Genomic DNA, 14,728 nt, shown 5'->3' with positions numbered 1-14,728 from the left:
ACATTACATCTTAAACACAGATGTAACGTTTAGATCCTTAGGTTAGTGTTCATTCATACTCTGTATTCATTAACTTCACTGCTGCCACCATAATTGTTACAGAGCTTTACACAGACCACAAATGTTGCTCGGTTTGGGGGTCTCAGGCCAGATCTTTGCAGGATGTATCTCCATTACAAAAGCCATCTGTATGCTTGGAAGTAACAGCTGCCCTGGCTTCATCTGATCTATGGAAACTGAGGCAAGAGCTAAAACTGTCAAGGTCAGTATAAAAATAAATAGCTCATGACCAAAGTATAAAACATTAAGGAGGGTGAAATGGCAAATGATATCCTGCAAGTAACAAACGGGGCAATCCAGAAACCCGAAAGGAAATACCAAACGAAATCAGAGCAATGTTCCTTCAGGCAACCCACAGAACTCAGGGCAGCAAAACGGCATCAAGGCAAAGTCCGATGCAGTGTTAAAAAAAGAATTAGAAATGTTCATGTTTTTGATGACACTCAAAGTTACTTCAGATAAGGCAATAAAATAACAGATATCAATCTTTTCATCTCCCAGCATGCTCCACAGTTCAGATGCAGAAAGGAACTACTCCAGCGGGCAGATTATGTCACGATTTTACACCACGGGAATATTTTGATCTTTCTCTGGAGCAGCTGGCGCTGGGCTCTGTCAAAGGAGATTCTCTGCGAGCTGGGCTGTTGAGCTGATTCAGTCTGGCAATCCCAGCACTGGTGTGCCATTAATTGCAGAACTGCTAAGGGCCAGTTGCTTGGCAAAGGCTACTGGGTTACAGAGGTCACTGCTGGCCATGCTGGGCTCATTTGTAAAGGATTTTTTAAAGTAGTATAATATAGAGTCCATTAAGTTTATTTCCTCTCTGCTAGCTATGTAGAGCCCAGGTCTCAGTCAGTAAAGCATTAAATGTTTAGAAACACTTTGCAAAATGTGGGCCTAAGCATGATTTACATTCAATTAAAAAGAATCATAGCAATGAAACATAAAAATACGAGGTGTGATTCTGCAGTAACGCAGTCAAAAAGGGGTTTTAGTCATCACTTAATTAAATGTAGAATCAGATAATAATTGTGAGGACAGATGTGCATGCAGTTCTGAAAACCAAGATTTGGATAGATATTAAATATTCATTTGGTTATGTAAAGCAATGATTCTCATACTCGGTTCATTCTTTGGGTGAGATTTTCACACCGAAAAAATAAAACCACGTTGCTGTATTTATCAAATCCCATGTTTGCATTCAAAAAAAGGTCACAGGGGTGAATCCATCAAAAGCTCTGCTATATTTGTATTAATAAACATAACCTTTGTAGACACAGTGGAAGGAGGTATATTTCTCAAAGTGCTGATGATGTTCCCAACTCTAGACAATTACCTGTACCGAAGGCAACTGCACTGGGAGCTGCAGGAAATCATGTGGTTAGACAACAAAAGAATTTACACTTAGAGCAATTCGCAAAGACAAAGAGCTGATTAAACCAGACGTCTACATGAAACACACAAAATCTCCCGTAGACAATTTCACACTTGCAATTCAAGGCAGCGAACAAAGCTAGTTGAGAATCACACAGAATGACCCTAGAGCTAATGGCTGGGAAGGGAACACTTACTAACTCCTCTTGTGATGCCACAATATAACAACGTTATGGAAGTCTTGACTTATTGTCACAATAGAACTAAAAAGTGATGAGATCAAAACTGACCCTAATGACAGGTAAAAAGAACCTCAGGTTGATTTCTTAAGTGGGACAAAGACACTGTCTACGCATAGTGCGTAGCTGAAGTGCTCTGAATCCCTTAAGGAAGAACCTGCCTCTCTTCATTTAATAGAACCAAACCCAAAAATTAACTTTCAGCTCTTTGAGCCACTGTTTAGTTAAAAACTTAAAGCAGACAGGATGAATATCTCCTGAGGGAGCTAGTTGTGAAAGATCCGAGGAGACTGCAGAAGAGGTCTATGCATTTAAGACAATTATTGATAAAGAAAAGATGCTCTGTAACTGTAAAAAGTTGTTGATTTTCTCCCTTTAAGCCAAATATGGTTATTCTATCTGTGAAGAACAGTAAAGGATGAAGAAATGGCCACTGGAAATTAATGGTATTTTAAAAAAAGGAGACATTCAGGTTTAGGTCCAATTATATTTTGAGACCAAATGAAAAATACTTTTGGCTGAACTTTGATTAGGAGGACAGAATTAAAAGTATTTCATTGCATATTTTACAAAAATGAGATTAATTCCTGTGGGAGATTTATTTCTCTTATAAGTGTGAACAGTGTGGCAGAAAAAGAATCTGTGTGTATGGTAAGCACACAAAATGTTAATGACATCTTAATGGTGTCCTTAATCTTGTTCATAAGTTAAGGAGCACAGTCTGGATAAAAGTTCATGAAATAACTTACCCGGTAAATCTCTTTTTTTCCCCCCAAACTTTGACATTTATTTGGCTTTTTTTTTTTTTTTTTAACGGAGCAGGTCAAAAACCAATGCAACTTATGCTACTAACAGTAATGATCTTGTATGTAGCTTTTTCATCTATAGGCTTTAAAGGGATTTTTAAAGAACAGCAAATGTCTTCATTATATCTTCTTCCAATAGTCAGAATTTATTTCTCATTCTGCACCCTTTCCACTGGACTACATTAGCCAAGAAGACTACGTATTTGGCACACTGAAATGAAAGTGTTGCTCAACTCTTCTGTAAATTTATCGGACATCGTATCACCATGTGTTACAAATGGATTACAAGAAACTTTAAAAATGGAGGGAGAAACAGAAGAAAAACTGCACGTCTGTAACATTCAGTACTGCAAAAAAATGGAAACAGACTTTAACAAAGGCATAAATGATTTTATTTCTCCCTGTTTACTATAGTCTGTATGCAAGTTAGCAGAACTCTAAATTTGTATGAAGATTACTTTGACTGAAAATTGGTCTTAAAACAGATTTCAAAAACAACAAGAATTTCACTGAAAAGCATTGTGCTCCCATTTTAGCACAAGAATGTTATCGTTTCAAACTTCTGTCAAAATTCCCATTAGCAATCATTGGAAATATCATCACAATTTTTCCCTATCTCATTTTGACATCAGCACTGGATTTATCTCAGACAATTTTCGCCATCTAAATATTATGCAGCTAGTCTAAACTGGCTATCAAGTCATAGTCAATGGAGAAATTACACATCTTTTGAAATGATTCAACCCAGCGCTGGTACAGAAGGATGATTTGCCCTCCCAAGGCACATTGTCCTCCCCTTTCTATCCCCCACTGATCCTGGACTGTGCCTTGAGAACTGGATAATAGCAAGGTGTGATATATTCCATCCTCTCAGGATCACGTACCATGGACATTGCACAGACAAGCAAGAGTTTAGGTGCTACAGAAGAAACCACGGAATAAAAATGCTTGAAGGATAAAAGACTTCTATTCTAAATCCAACACTAACAGACCTCTGTTAGTCTCTGTTCGTTTCTTCTACCGCAAAATTCTCTGATTAATTCAGTCTTCCAACCCAAAGCATAGTAGTCAGAGCATGAAGGAAATGAAGCAAATTTCTCTACTGCCTTTTGTCATCAACTCAATAGTTTTTAATAGACCATCACAAGACTTTAAACCATGGTGCCTAAGGTGCGAAGATGGTAAAGCTCCACTGCAGATGGGAGGACGTGTCTAAAGCAGCACCGGTTCAAGCACCCCTGTGAGTGCTGAGCTCCTCCTGTGATATTATGCTCAGTAAACAGAGAAAAGAAAGGGAAAGAGAGTGCACTCCTGTAAGCTGAAGCAAAACACAATTCTCTGTCTGTATTTCCTCAGCTCTCATCTGAGACTTTTTACTCTCTTATAATGTAATGGCTCTAAATCTGGAGAAGGTGGGGAGAAGCAGAATAGAACCCAAGGTCCCATACAGCTTCTGGATGTCTTCTCTTCGACACAATGGGTTCAGCTCAACCCAAAAGCCCAGAATCTCTCCCCTAACAACCACTGCTAATGCACTTTGAAGGCCTCAATATCTAGACTCTACAGCAAATTTTAATATTTCGCTTCAGCGCATAAATGGATCCACTACCTACCCTTGTCCCCTAAAGAAAAATCTTGCATCTCCACAACTACCTTTGTGTTTACAGTTTTTATACCCCAAGCGCAGGAGCAAAGCTCGTGGATCCTGCCGATATAGCACAAAGTTCAAGTAGGGCAGCTCCCTCCAGCACGGCAAATTTGTGCAATTACAGTGCATCTTTCCACCATCAACTGTGGATTTCTGTGGTTGTACAGACCCTAAATCCACTCCTCAACTTTTCCTTTTCTCCATAAAACATACCAGCATTGTTGATTGAAGGGAACCTGAAAAGCTGAGGTTTAAAGCATGGGAGAGCTTAGAGCTCTCTTGTATCTCCTCTCCAGGAATAGAGCAGTCTCATCTGCAGTTTTGGTTTGCAAATGTAAGAACAGCAGATGTTGGGGCTGGCAGTGAGATCTAGGTTTTCACAGAGAGGCACGATGTTAATACAGCCCTGGGAAAGCAGTGAGCCGAGTAAAACAGTCCTGTAAATGTACTATTACCCAGAAGGCCATAAAGACAAGATCTAATCTGCTGTGATTCACTGAGCAATGTTACTTATTGCAAGAGCTCACAAACCCACATTTTAACAAAAGTCTCTGAAGCAGTTGCAAAAGTTAGATCAAAACCTGACTTTTCAATTCACTCCCCAAAAAGCATGCGATATCTTGTTCCAGGGATGATGAAATGACAACTGTGGTTAAATAAATAACGTTAATTGCCATCTGCAGCCTTTTACCAAATAAACTGGTAAGAGCAATCAGTGCATACTTGGGGTTTTAGCAGCAATTACAATTCTAGCACAACAAAGCAGCTAAAGGTGCAATCACTTTCTACCTCCTCTCCTCTGCTCAGGCTTTGGCACAGTTTGTACCCACTGAGCACAACTCGTTTTCATTATGTGCCCCGAGGGAACTACTCTTCTGCTATTCCCAGCTCTGCTATCAATTCTCTATTCCGGATCCTGTCGCTGCTTTTTCTCAGGAAAGTTGCCCAACGTCACCCATCAGTAGGGTATGGCTCAAGGCTTAGCCAGTGACACCACTGATAATTTCCCACTGGTTTTACAAAATGTCTGATGAATTATATGCTCCTTCCTTAGGCATCCTCCCTTCCTTCTCTCCAGCCTCTTCAAAGTGAGGCAAAGATTTCACTCCATTTTAATTTATCACTCGTTATTGCATATCACTAAATTCTCCTTGCTGTCTTTTTGAAGAGCTTTTGCCTCCTCCTCAAACTCTTTGTTTCACACATATCTGAGGCAAAGAAAACCCACTCAACTTTGTTATTTACCTTCAACTTTTCTGCATCCTTCCTCTCTTTCACTACCTTGCTTTCCTTATCTATGCCTTTCTACCCTCTCAACCTCATCCTGAAATCTTTCCCAACAGCCCTCAAACTTGAGCTTCTCCTCTGATGTTTTATACTGTGCAGACACTTCTTCCTTAGCTTTGATTACATTTTGCATTTCCTTATTTGAGTGCATCACCTCCTATCTGTATTGCTACTGTATTTATATTTATAGCTAACAGGCTAACATCACTCTCCGTTAGTCAACAATCCATCTCTGAGAACACCTTCCCTTTAGATAAAATCCCATTTATCTTCCTCGATTTGCTTCTTTAATTTCTTCTCACTTTTCACTTGGAGTTCAACGTTTTCTTTGTGACCGCCTTCAGCATAAATTAGACGGTGGCTATTGCACACAGTCTTGTCTCTTTTCACCTCCACTTTTACATTATGTCAATTGCTTCCTCAAAATCATACAGAGAAACAAAGTATCTTTCACGTTTCCTTCCTTATATCATACTACGGCACTTCCATAGCTGGATGATTCCTCTGTTTTAGACTAATTTAATCCAAGCTAATCGTATAGACAGGTAACTGAACCTCCGTCTGGAGGTATCTCTTTGCCACTAGGAACACACAAATCTTACAGCGAGGTGGAGCTTTTAGGCAGCTGAAGTTAAGGAAGATGATTTTCACGCTAACTTTAACACTCCAGTATGATCACTTCCATTTTCCCACAGAGAAACAAAGGCTGAAGGGACTCGTGACCTGCTCACAACCAACGCAGAAATCCTGTTGCAGAAGTGGGATCAGATCAGGGCTCAAACTCCTCATCTCCATTTTCAGCTTTCTTCACCTTTGCCATGGGGTCCCTGAACTGAGCTGCTCTGTGCCATTCCCCAAAACCTGTTACATGAATAATTTCTTTCAAGTCTTAAAAGAAAGAGAGGAGTTGTTAAGATATGCGTGAGCTGATCTTTCTCTGTGGCCAACTTTTGTGGGTTTTTTTTACTTCTTCAGTAAAGTCTGTATGTTCTAGAAGAAATACATATTTAACCTGAGAAAAAATAAAATACTAAATGCATCACTCAGTATGACTTAATTTTGCTCTTATAGCATTCCATAGATTTATCCAGTCACGAAAATCTACAGCACATTCATTTATATTCTTACTTTTCGTTCTGATGGTCTCAAGTCTGGCTTCTCCAACTTGGTGCTGCTCTACAGCCCTTAAAAAGAATCACTTCTCACATCTCCTCTCCCCAGCCATTATAAAGAATAATGAAACACTGGGGTAAGTTGCCTGGAGAGCTTGTGGGAAGCTCAACTTTGGAGATCGTTATGAAGAGGCTTCACAAATATCTAATAAAAATGACAAGAGACGAATCTAGTCCTGGCTTGGAGAATAAAGCTGACCTAAATGGTTTTATGGAGTCCTTCACCACCCTGCAGTTCTGTGATGTATCAATATTCCTATAACATCAACAGTAATTGGTTATTGAAAGAGGTAAAGCTAAGCAGCTTCAGTGCATTTTCAGCTGCCTTACTGTGACTCTGAGGCAGAAGCTAAGCTTGTCCCACACATCAAACCAGCTCTCTGGGGACAAGCAGTGACTGGTCCACTAGTTACTGATCACAAGGAAGGAGAAAATCTGATCTCTGATCCATAACTAAAAATATGTTATATCTGCATCTCCTTTTGTGCTCCCATTCGTGGCACTGAAAGCTCCAGGTTATGTGGTAAAAATGGACATTGTCACCCACTGCGAAAATCTGACAAAAGGATTTAGCCCTTAAATTACAAACATTAAGCACAAAGCAAGGTAGATAGAAAATGTGTAAAAAAATGTGAAGTCATGCAACAACTTTATGTAGAACAATGAAAAAAATCCATAAAATAAAATAAATCACAGAAACATAGCCTGTAACAAACAGATTGAACTACTGAGTGCTCAGCACTGTAAACCAGCGTTTAGTGAGATTCTCAAACACACTCTTTTCCACAGGATGCTTATGAAATCTTACAGAAAGCTCAGATCAATGTGAATTTACACCTACAGGAGATTATGTTTCCATATCTATTCTTATTGCGGTTTTCGTCCTCCTTGGCTGTATCCCAGGATGCCGTCTGCCCCTCGGGTAGTGCCTACAAAATAAACAACAGCAGAGTGTTTATAAAAATCTGGCCAATGCCTTCAGGTGGATTAAGACGACTGAGCAGGGCAAAAATAAAGACACTGCATAATTCAGTAGTGAACCAAGCAAACAGCTGTTCTTGAGGAGAGGGCACATCCACTAATGCAAAAAGCAGAGCTTGGTGCAGACCGTTTGCATCTCTTGGCTTCTGCCAGCGAAGAATCATCTTCCTCCTGCTACTTCAGATCTAAAAGGATCAGGGGAATTTCTTTATGGCTGCACAGTCACAGGGTAATCTCATTTCCCCTGTACAACAGGGTTTGTGGAGACTTCACATACGTACACTTCTAAGAAAAACCCAGATGGCTGAAATGCAGCGCTCAGTCTCTTATATTTAAGATGAAAACAGATACAGTGGTTCCACCTATTTCTATATTAATAATGGGGTGATGCAATACAAACCACTAGCTGGTTTTCTTGTGGGGAAAATAAAAAAGCTCAGAGTTTTAGATCATGTCTAGGGAAGAGAGGTAAAAGGAGGTAAAACATGCTCACAAACTATGAAAATAAATAGTCATTTTCCTAAAATCTGCTCTTTCAGTTGAGAAAGGATGGAGTAAGGAAACTGGCAGCACACAGTGCTACCCTGCCCTATAGCTTGGTCCTATAACTCAAATGAGCCACTTTGAGTGAACACACTCAAATGAGCCACTTTCCCCTTGAGACACGTCCAGGAAGGATTCTCAAGGCACGGCCAGGAAAACTGCAGTTGTCACGGGATCTGGCTGGAGGGTGGCCTTGCCATCCTTGGCAGCTGGCCTGCACTGCCTGCAAGGAGGACGATCCCTCTCCCTGTCTCAGGGCGGTCGGGGATGTCGGCACTGGCACACCAAAGCAGCAGGCACCGGCTCCCGGTCGTAGGTAGCCCCGACCTACAACCCGCTGCCGTGGGCTGCAGCCAGCCTGGCCCTGACTTGTGCCGAAAACACAGGCGGGGAGAAGAACAGCTCCCGCTGAATCTCCTCTCTAGATCTGCCTCCTCCGAGATCTACTCTCTAACACGATCCTACATTACTAAAAACAACAGCAACATTATAAATTGTATTATTTATGGTCTCTAGGGAATTACTGGGTTTTTACACCACAATCATTGTAGAATCATATCTGCCTTAGCTAGCAGCGGGTAGTTTGACACAGCTGGGCTAGAAAATTAATTTATATTCATCTTCAGAAGCCATCTAGGTCTATTACCGTGCCTGAATGCAATAGCACAGAGACACAATTATTAGGATCTACAACACTGACATTACAATTAAACTTAATATGAGCAAACCCCTGGCAGGCCAGATCGTTGTGAATTTCCCCCAGAGGGGTTCCAGGAATGTCAGGCACTGCAGCACTGCCAGGAGCATTGCTGACAAAAGACAGGGACAGCGAGTTCCTATTCAAAAGCCCAGGAGAAAGAGTAATAACTCTGTAATTGGTGAGGGCTTTGATCACACATGTATTTCCTTTACAGACAGCTGTTTCCAAATAGCAGCTCATCTCCTGAGCAAAAAAACCCCAACCAACAAACCCACACACAACAAAAAAAATCCCTGAGTAAAAGAAAAGAGGTGAGGAAGGTTCATTTTCATCCTCAAAGACTGAGGGAAAAAAGTGTCTTATTTTTCCACTAAGATGAAATTACAGCAGATTGACCAGAGAATGGCAACAGTCGTTAGACATCTAATCACAGCCATTTGAAAGGAAAAAGGGGGGGGGAAAAAAAAAAAGGTGGAAACAGGGGAAAACGGGGGAAAACAAGAGAGAAAGGGAAAAAAGAAAATCCTTTCTCATGACTTCCACGTGGGAGAAGCTATCTTGGCCAAAGAAAATACATTCAGGTCCAATAAATCCCTTTTCAACAAACCCTATCCTTTAATGTGATTTGAACATGAAATTCTCCATTGAAATTGATGTTTTTATATTTGCCTGATATAGCCTCCGAAGATTTAAGAGTCCAGGATTTTTCATCTCATTCAATACCAAAGAAATCTCTGCTTTTCACAGAAAACTCCATCTCTGAAGAGAGAAAGCACAGCTCTGGCTGGTGAGGAACACAAACTGCCTTTGCAGAGGTGTACCTTGTACCCCTACTTTTATACACACCAGATGAACAAATTGGAATAACTGCATGTACACGGGTGGTACAGCACAAATAGATTTTCTGTGAGATGACTAAAAATGCAGCACCAAGAACTGAAACTGCATTAGAAATACAAAGGCAAAAATATCAATTACAGTCCGGTTGCATCCAGAAAAGGAGGAGCATACCTAATGTTTTGTAAATCTATAATAGCAAAAAGGGTTAATATTTCTGTTTCTTTGTGCATCACCAGCAACGGTAAGTCAGGATAGATCACTCAGGCATTGGGATTTGATCTGCAACTCACAGGAAACCCTCTCCTTTCTTTGGTTTAACAACTGCAAAACTTCAGTGTTCAAAAATCTGGACTTGATTTTCAGGCTTTTCTTACTTCTTTTAGAGAAGTTTTGTAAAATTGATACTGAAATATCTCCCCAGTAGTGGAACTTATGCTACAATGATGCTTTTTAAACTAAACTGATCTGATTTTTATCTGAAATTACAAGGATAGATCTCTAAAAGACAGCTTCATCTCAATCAAGCTTTCTAAGCAACATAGCCCAAACCTAAAGTGTTCACATTAAATTCAGGCTTATTGCAAGCCAATTTAAATTTCCAATGGATGCATTTAGTTAGTTTGCTGTTTGTTTTTAACTTAAATATGAAAACTTGAATCTCATTTGCACTGATCTACTCCAATGCTGCAGTATTGCTGCCAAAGGCAACAACACCAATTAAAAGTCTTGCTGCTCATCTCAAAGCCTCACACAGAGTCCTGGCCCTCTCCCTGCAGCCAGTCGTGGCAAAACTGTTCCCGCAACTCTGCTGTGACCCAGGGTTAAAAACTGCTTTGGATAAAAGAATAACTTGAGAAGAAATATTTCAGTCAGCTCGGTTCCCCATTCAGGTCCGTAGCAAAGCCTTAAGCCAACATCGTCCAAGGACAGCATCTACAGTAACAACCTGCTGCCAAACATTTTGCAAGGTCATGTCATAGCCTAAACCACCAGATCTGGTCTTTTGACCACATAGATGATGTGTAGCCAGATAGAAATGAAAGGGTTAAAATCCAGAGGTGACTTCAATAAGCTGAAGACTCTCCATGCTAAGATGTTGAGGAAGGAGCCACAAAGTCCAAAATAACTAAATGCTCTCAGTAATGCAGCAGGAGAATGTACTTTAGTGACATCTTAAATCATAACGGAAAATGAGTTTGGATACTTAGACTTATTATCTCTGCAGCCAGTTAATTGGTGCTCACAGTAGGTCTGTGGGACTAGTCCCGCAGCTCACAACAAATCAGGGCTGATATGGTCTGAAAAAGGAACAGGTGACATTTAAACGTGTCCCATTTAAACATTTGCAGCTCTGCCTAATCCCAAACAGTGCTATCGACAGCCAGTGCCAGTGATATATTTTTCTCTTGTGGTCTACACGTTTTGTTGCTGAACAGAAGCAGCAGCCAAAAAGGCCCAAGTCACACTGGCCTCAGGTGCAGCAGGCAGACCCAAAATAACACACACGCAAGTGCTGACAGATTCCCACGTTCACACATGCACGCAGTTATCACCCATTTCACACCAGCAGTGACACCACTTACACAATCACATCCTGCTTTTCATCTCAGAGTGGAGTTACGTGCAAGATGCAAGCACCAGAAATATTTTTCGAGGTGTCCTCGGTAAAAGGTGTTGGCTGTGCTCTAATGGTCTGTAGGTGAAGGTGTATTTTAAACAAATATTAAATGCAATTTCCAGGTTACTCAGTGGAGGTGAGAATGTACAGAGGTAAGAGATTGTCATGTGTGACTGACACACTCCGTTCAAAGTGATTTTTCACGAGAGTAAAATTATTTGGTAACATGCCACTAAATAGGCTGTAATATATGCTATGAATTTGCAAAGTAAGTAGAAAATCAGCTCCTTAGAAGAAAAAAACATATTTTGAGGTGACACTGATATTAGTGTATGAAAACACATTTTAAAAGAGACAAAATTCTTTTTTAAGATTTTATGAACTATTCTGCAAAACGTTTTGCAAAGCCAGTTTTGCAGTTTTGTGTTCCTCCAGATTCCAGTCTTGAGATACCACTCAACCAACTTAAACCTCCTGCCTTCCAGGAGTTATAACACTCCTTGACATCCTCCCCGCATTTGTGCTATTGCTGGTGGTGGCTGAAAGCCATTTGAGCTGAAGTGCTGCCTGTGCCCCATGCTCGAAAAACCAAATTCCACCATTGAAAACGACTGCTACGTTGGGCAAATTACTTCTGATTGAAGGGTAAAGCAGTGCGTGTGATTTGAGAGCTTGTGGCATTCTCCAGGCTATTTCTTGTAAAGAAAGGGATTATGCAAATCTATATACGGAAATCTCTATATTATATAAATCTATGTCATCATCATTATATACGTATGTAGATAGCACTTTCTGGGAAAGGCAGAACTTGTGGAGCTGAAAGTTGCATTGACATTTTTCATGCTAATGTGTTATTTTGATAATTACCAATGCCAGTGCCAGAAAATTACATATATGCCAGCACCTGTTTTCTTCTTGAACATCAAGAACTAGATCTTAGGGCATCTATAATTGAGCTGAGTGAAGTTTTGGGTACTATTCATGGAAATGGAGGCCAAGGGGGGGCTAAGTAAATCTCCTAAGGGAATTATTACCCTTTTTCAATATTAAACAGAGCTCTTTCCATTGATAGTTTAATTAGTGTGCTTGATTGCGGGGCATGAGTGACTAGGCCTGGTTAACATACAGTTACCAGAAACATTTGCTATGACAGTCTTTGATGCCATCTGATTAAAAAAACACTCCCTAGTGACAACCAGGAAAAGATTGCCTCTCAATTACAGCAAAACCCAGCATCAATGTTACCAACCCCATGGACTCTTACTTGCAGGGTGGAAAAGTGAGCTGTTTGCATTAAGTAACTTATTTTTCACAGCTGTTATGTTATTTTTAAGTAGTTTTAATGCCACTATGCATATTAATTGCTTACTGCCTTCCCACAAGCTTACTACATTCATTATAATTATCGCTTGCTAGAGCAAAGTCTCACATATGTTTGATGCTATTTCCCTCTTCTGTTCTCTCTCCTCTAAATGTATATTCCTCTTCCAACTCCTCCCCAATGTCATGTTTCTTCTTGTCATTTGGATTACATTCCTGGTCATTCCAGCTTGGGGGGAAGAGCTGGAGGGGCAAGGAGGGCTGCTTTCATTTTTGCAGTTTACTCTCTGCTTCTCTCTTCACATGGAGTTGGAAGAGTAGATCAGCTGAACATGTTCTGAGCCAGAGGTTTGAGCATACTAGAAAACTCCACCTTCATTTAAGCTACACAAGATTCTTGCCTTTGCCTTTACAATTCTGCATTCAGGTCATTACGCTGTGTTTTAATGTGATCAGTTGTTACAGAGTATTTGGAGCTCCCAAAAAGCTCAAGCAGAAACCCTTCCTTCTCTCAAAGCCTGGCTTGCACTATCGTCAGCTAAAGCACATCAGTAAGTAAGGGATTATGGGACTTCAGGAACTTCATTGAGTTCAGCACCTGTTAAATATTTACTGTCTGCTCTACGGGAGAAAGGGCACATGCTAACGGATGAGCATAATGTTATTTTCTTACTGCTGTAGTAAACAGCTCTGCTTTGGACTAGAGGGCCACCAAAGACTGCTAGTGCTGTAAAATCCTACCCTAATAAACAGAAATAAGATGGAGAAAGGAAAAGATTAAGAGGTTAAGTGAATTAAGGAAAAGCAGCTCTTAAAACCCATTATCCTCCCCTCCCAAGCATCTATCCTTTGTGAGTGCAGCTCCTCTATTCGTGTGAGTGAAGGTTCCTCTCACCTCATACTCCTCTTTAAATCCATAGCCCTGTCCTCGCTTCATCTGGGTGATGTGCTGCAGCAGGTCGGCCACTCGGATGGCTGGCTGGAACTGCCCCCGGGGGTAGGACATTTCCACCGGCTCGCAGCTCCGGTACGGGTGGGTCTGGATAGTCAGGGTTGGCTGGGTCATCTCTCCATGGCTACTGTCTGTTTTGAAGACAGGGAAGCAAAACAAGCTTTCACCTATCTGGTATTTCCACTCTCATTCATACTCTGTTTTGTTTATTTGTTTTCTCCACCACCCCAGAGGTTGGTGCAGGCAAAAGAAAGAAATAAATAGGAAATGCACACTTGCCTACAGCTGCCTAGAAAAGACTAAATCACACCTGAATATTTTTTGTGTCAAGGAGACAAACCCAAAGAGATGGAAAACAGAGTAAAGAGCCAATCAAGCTAACGAGGATACAGCACATAAAGCAAAACAGCACATTTTGCGAGGGTGAGCTCTGCATAACGACTCCAATCGAATTACATACCTTTCTTCACAAACCTGCAAAGAACGTGGCTGAAAGATACACACAGATGAGCAAGATATTCAAGGGGGATCTGGGGTGTACAATGTGAGATAACTGGAAGGGGCCCAAGTTAATAGCAAACAAATTATCAGCATTTCAAATAAGCCACACAGGATGTTAGAGGCAAATTAAACTGCTCTGCTAGTTCAGGCCTAAAATTTATATGTCAATTACAATGATGTAATATTATCAGAAAGAACAAACCAGCAAAAAAATATCGTTATCTTGCATGAGAAACTGAAATTTCAGATATGCAAACTTAAAAGAAAAAGTTTCTTTTTGAAAGAAATGGATTAAAAAAATCTCTATCACTACACAGATGGAATTATAACCTCTTACATCCCCAGCACAACACATATACACAACAAAATATTCCTGGTGAACTAATAGAAAAGAGCTTAAATAACCAAACAATTCACTGTCACAATAGCTATTTTTAACAACAGAAACTCATATTGGATGGAAAATTCAGTTTCTTACCTACCAGCGTTGACCAAATTTAAATAGCTGGCCAAATAAACCATTGTTTTTTCCTACGATTACAGGCATCTGAGATGCTTGGGTTCTTTCACACATACAGCCCTTAACAGCCTGCATCAATTCTTTCTGCTCTTACCCAAACCCAAGCTATTAGCAAACAGAAAATACATCTCCCTCAGACTGTTCATAAAAAACCCCTTAAGACTGCA

At 40.5% G+C, this 14,728-nt stretch overlaps 1 protein-coding gene across 1 annotated transcript in view; it reads right to left on the bottom strand.

Moving 5' to 3' along the window:
• Nucleotides 1–14,728, bottom strand: part of PTPRT (protein tyrosine phosphatase receptor type T) — a 451,382-nt gene that overhangs the window by 23,016 nt on the left and 413,638 nt on the right. Inside the window, exons 20-21 of the mRNA XM_068419550.1 lie at nt 13,484–13,671; nt 7,428–7,515 (exon numbers count right to left, since the gene is read on the bottom strand). Coding sequence (XP_068275651.1) covers nt 7,428–7,515; nt 13,484–13,671 — 276 coding nt within the window. The remainder of the gene's footprint in view (nt 1–7,427; nt 7,516–13,483; nt 13,672–14,728) is intronic.

Source organism: Nyctibius grandis, chromosome 28 (assembly GCF_013368605.1).
Source record: "Nyctibius grandis isolate bNycGra1 chromosome 28, bNycGra1.pri, whole genome shotgun sequence".
Classification (NCBI taxonomy): Eukaryota; Metazoa; Chordata; class Aves; order Nyctibiiformes; family Nyctibiidae; genus Nyctibius; species Nyctibius grandis.
The sequence above is the reverse complement of the archived record's forward strand: the minus strand, read 5'-3'. Positions and strand labels throughout refer to the sequence as shown.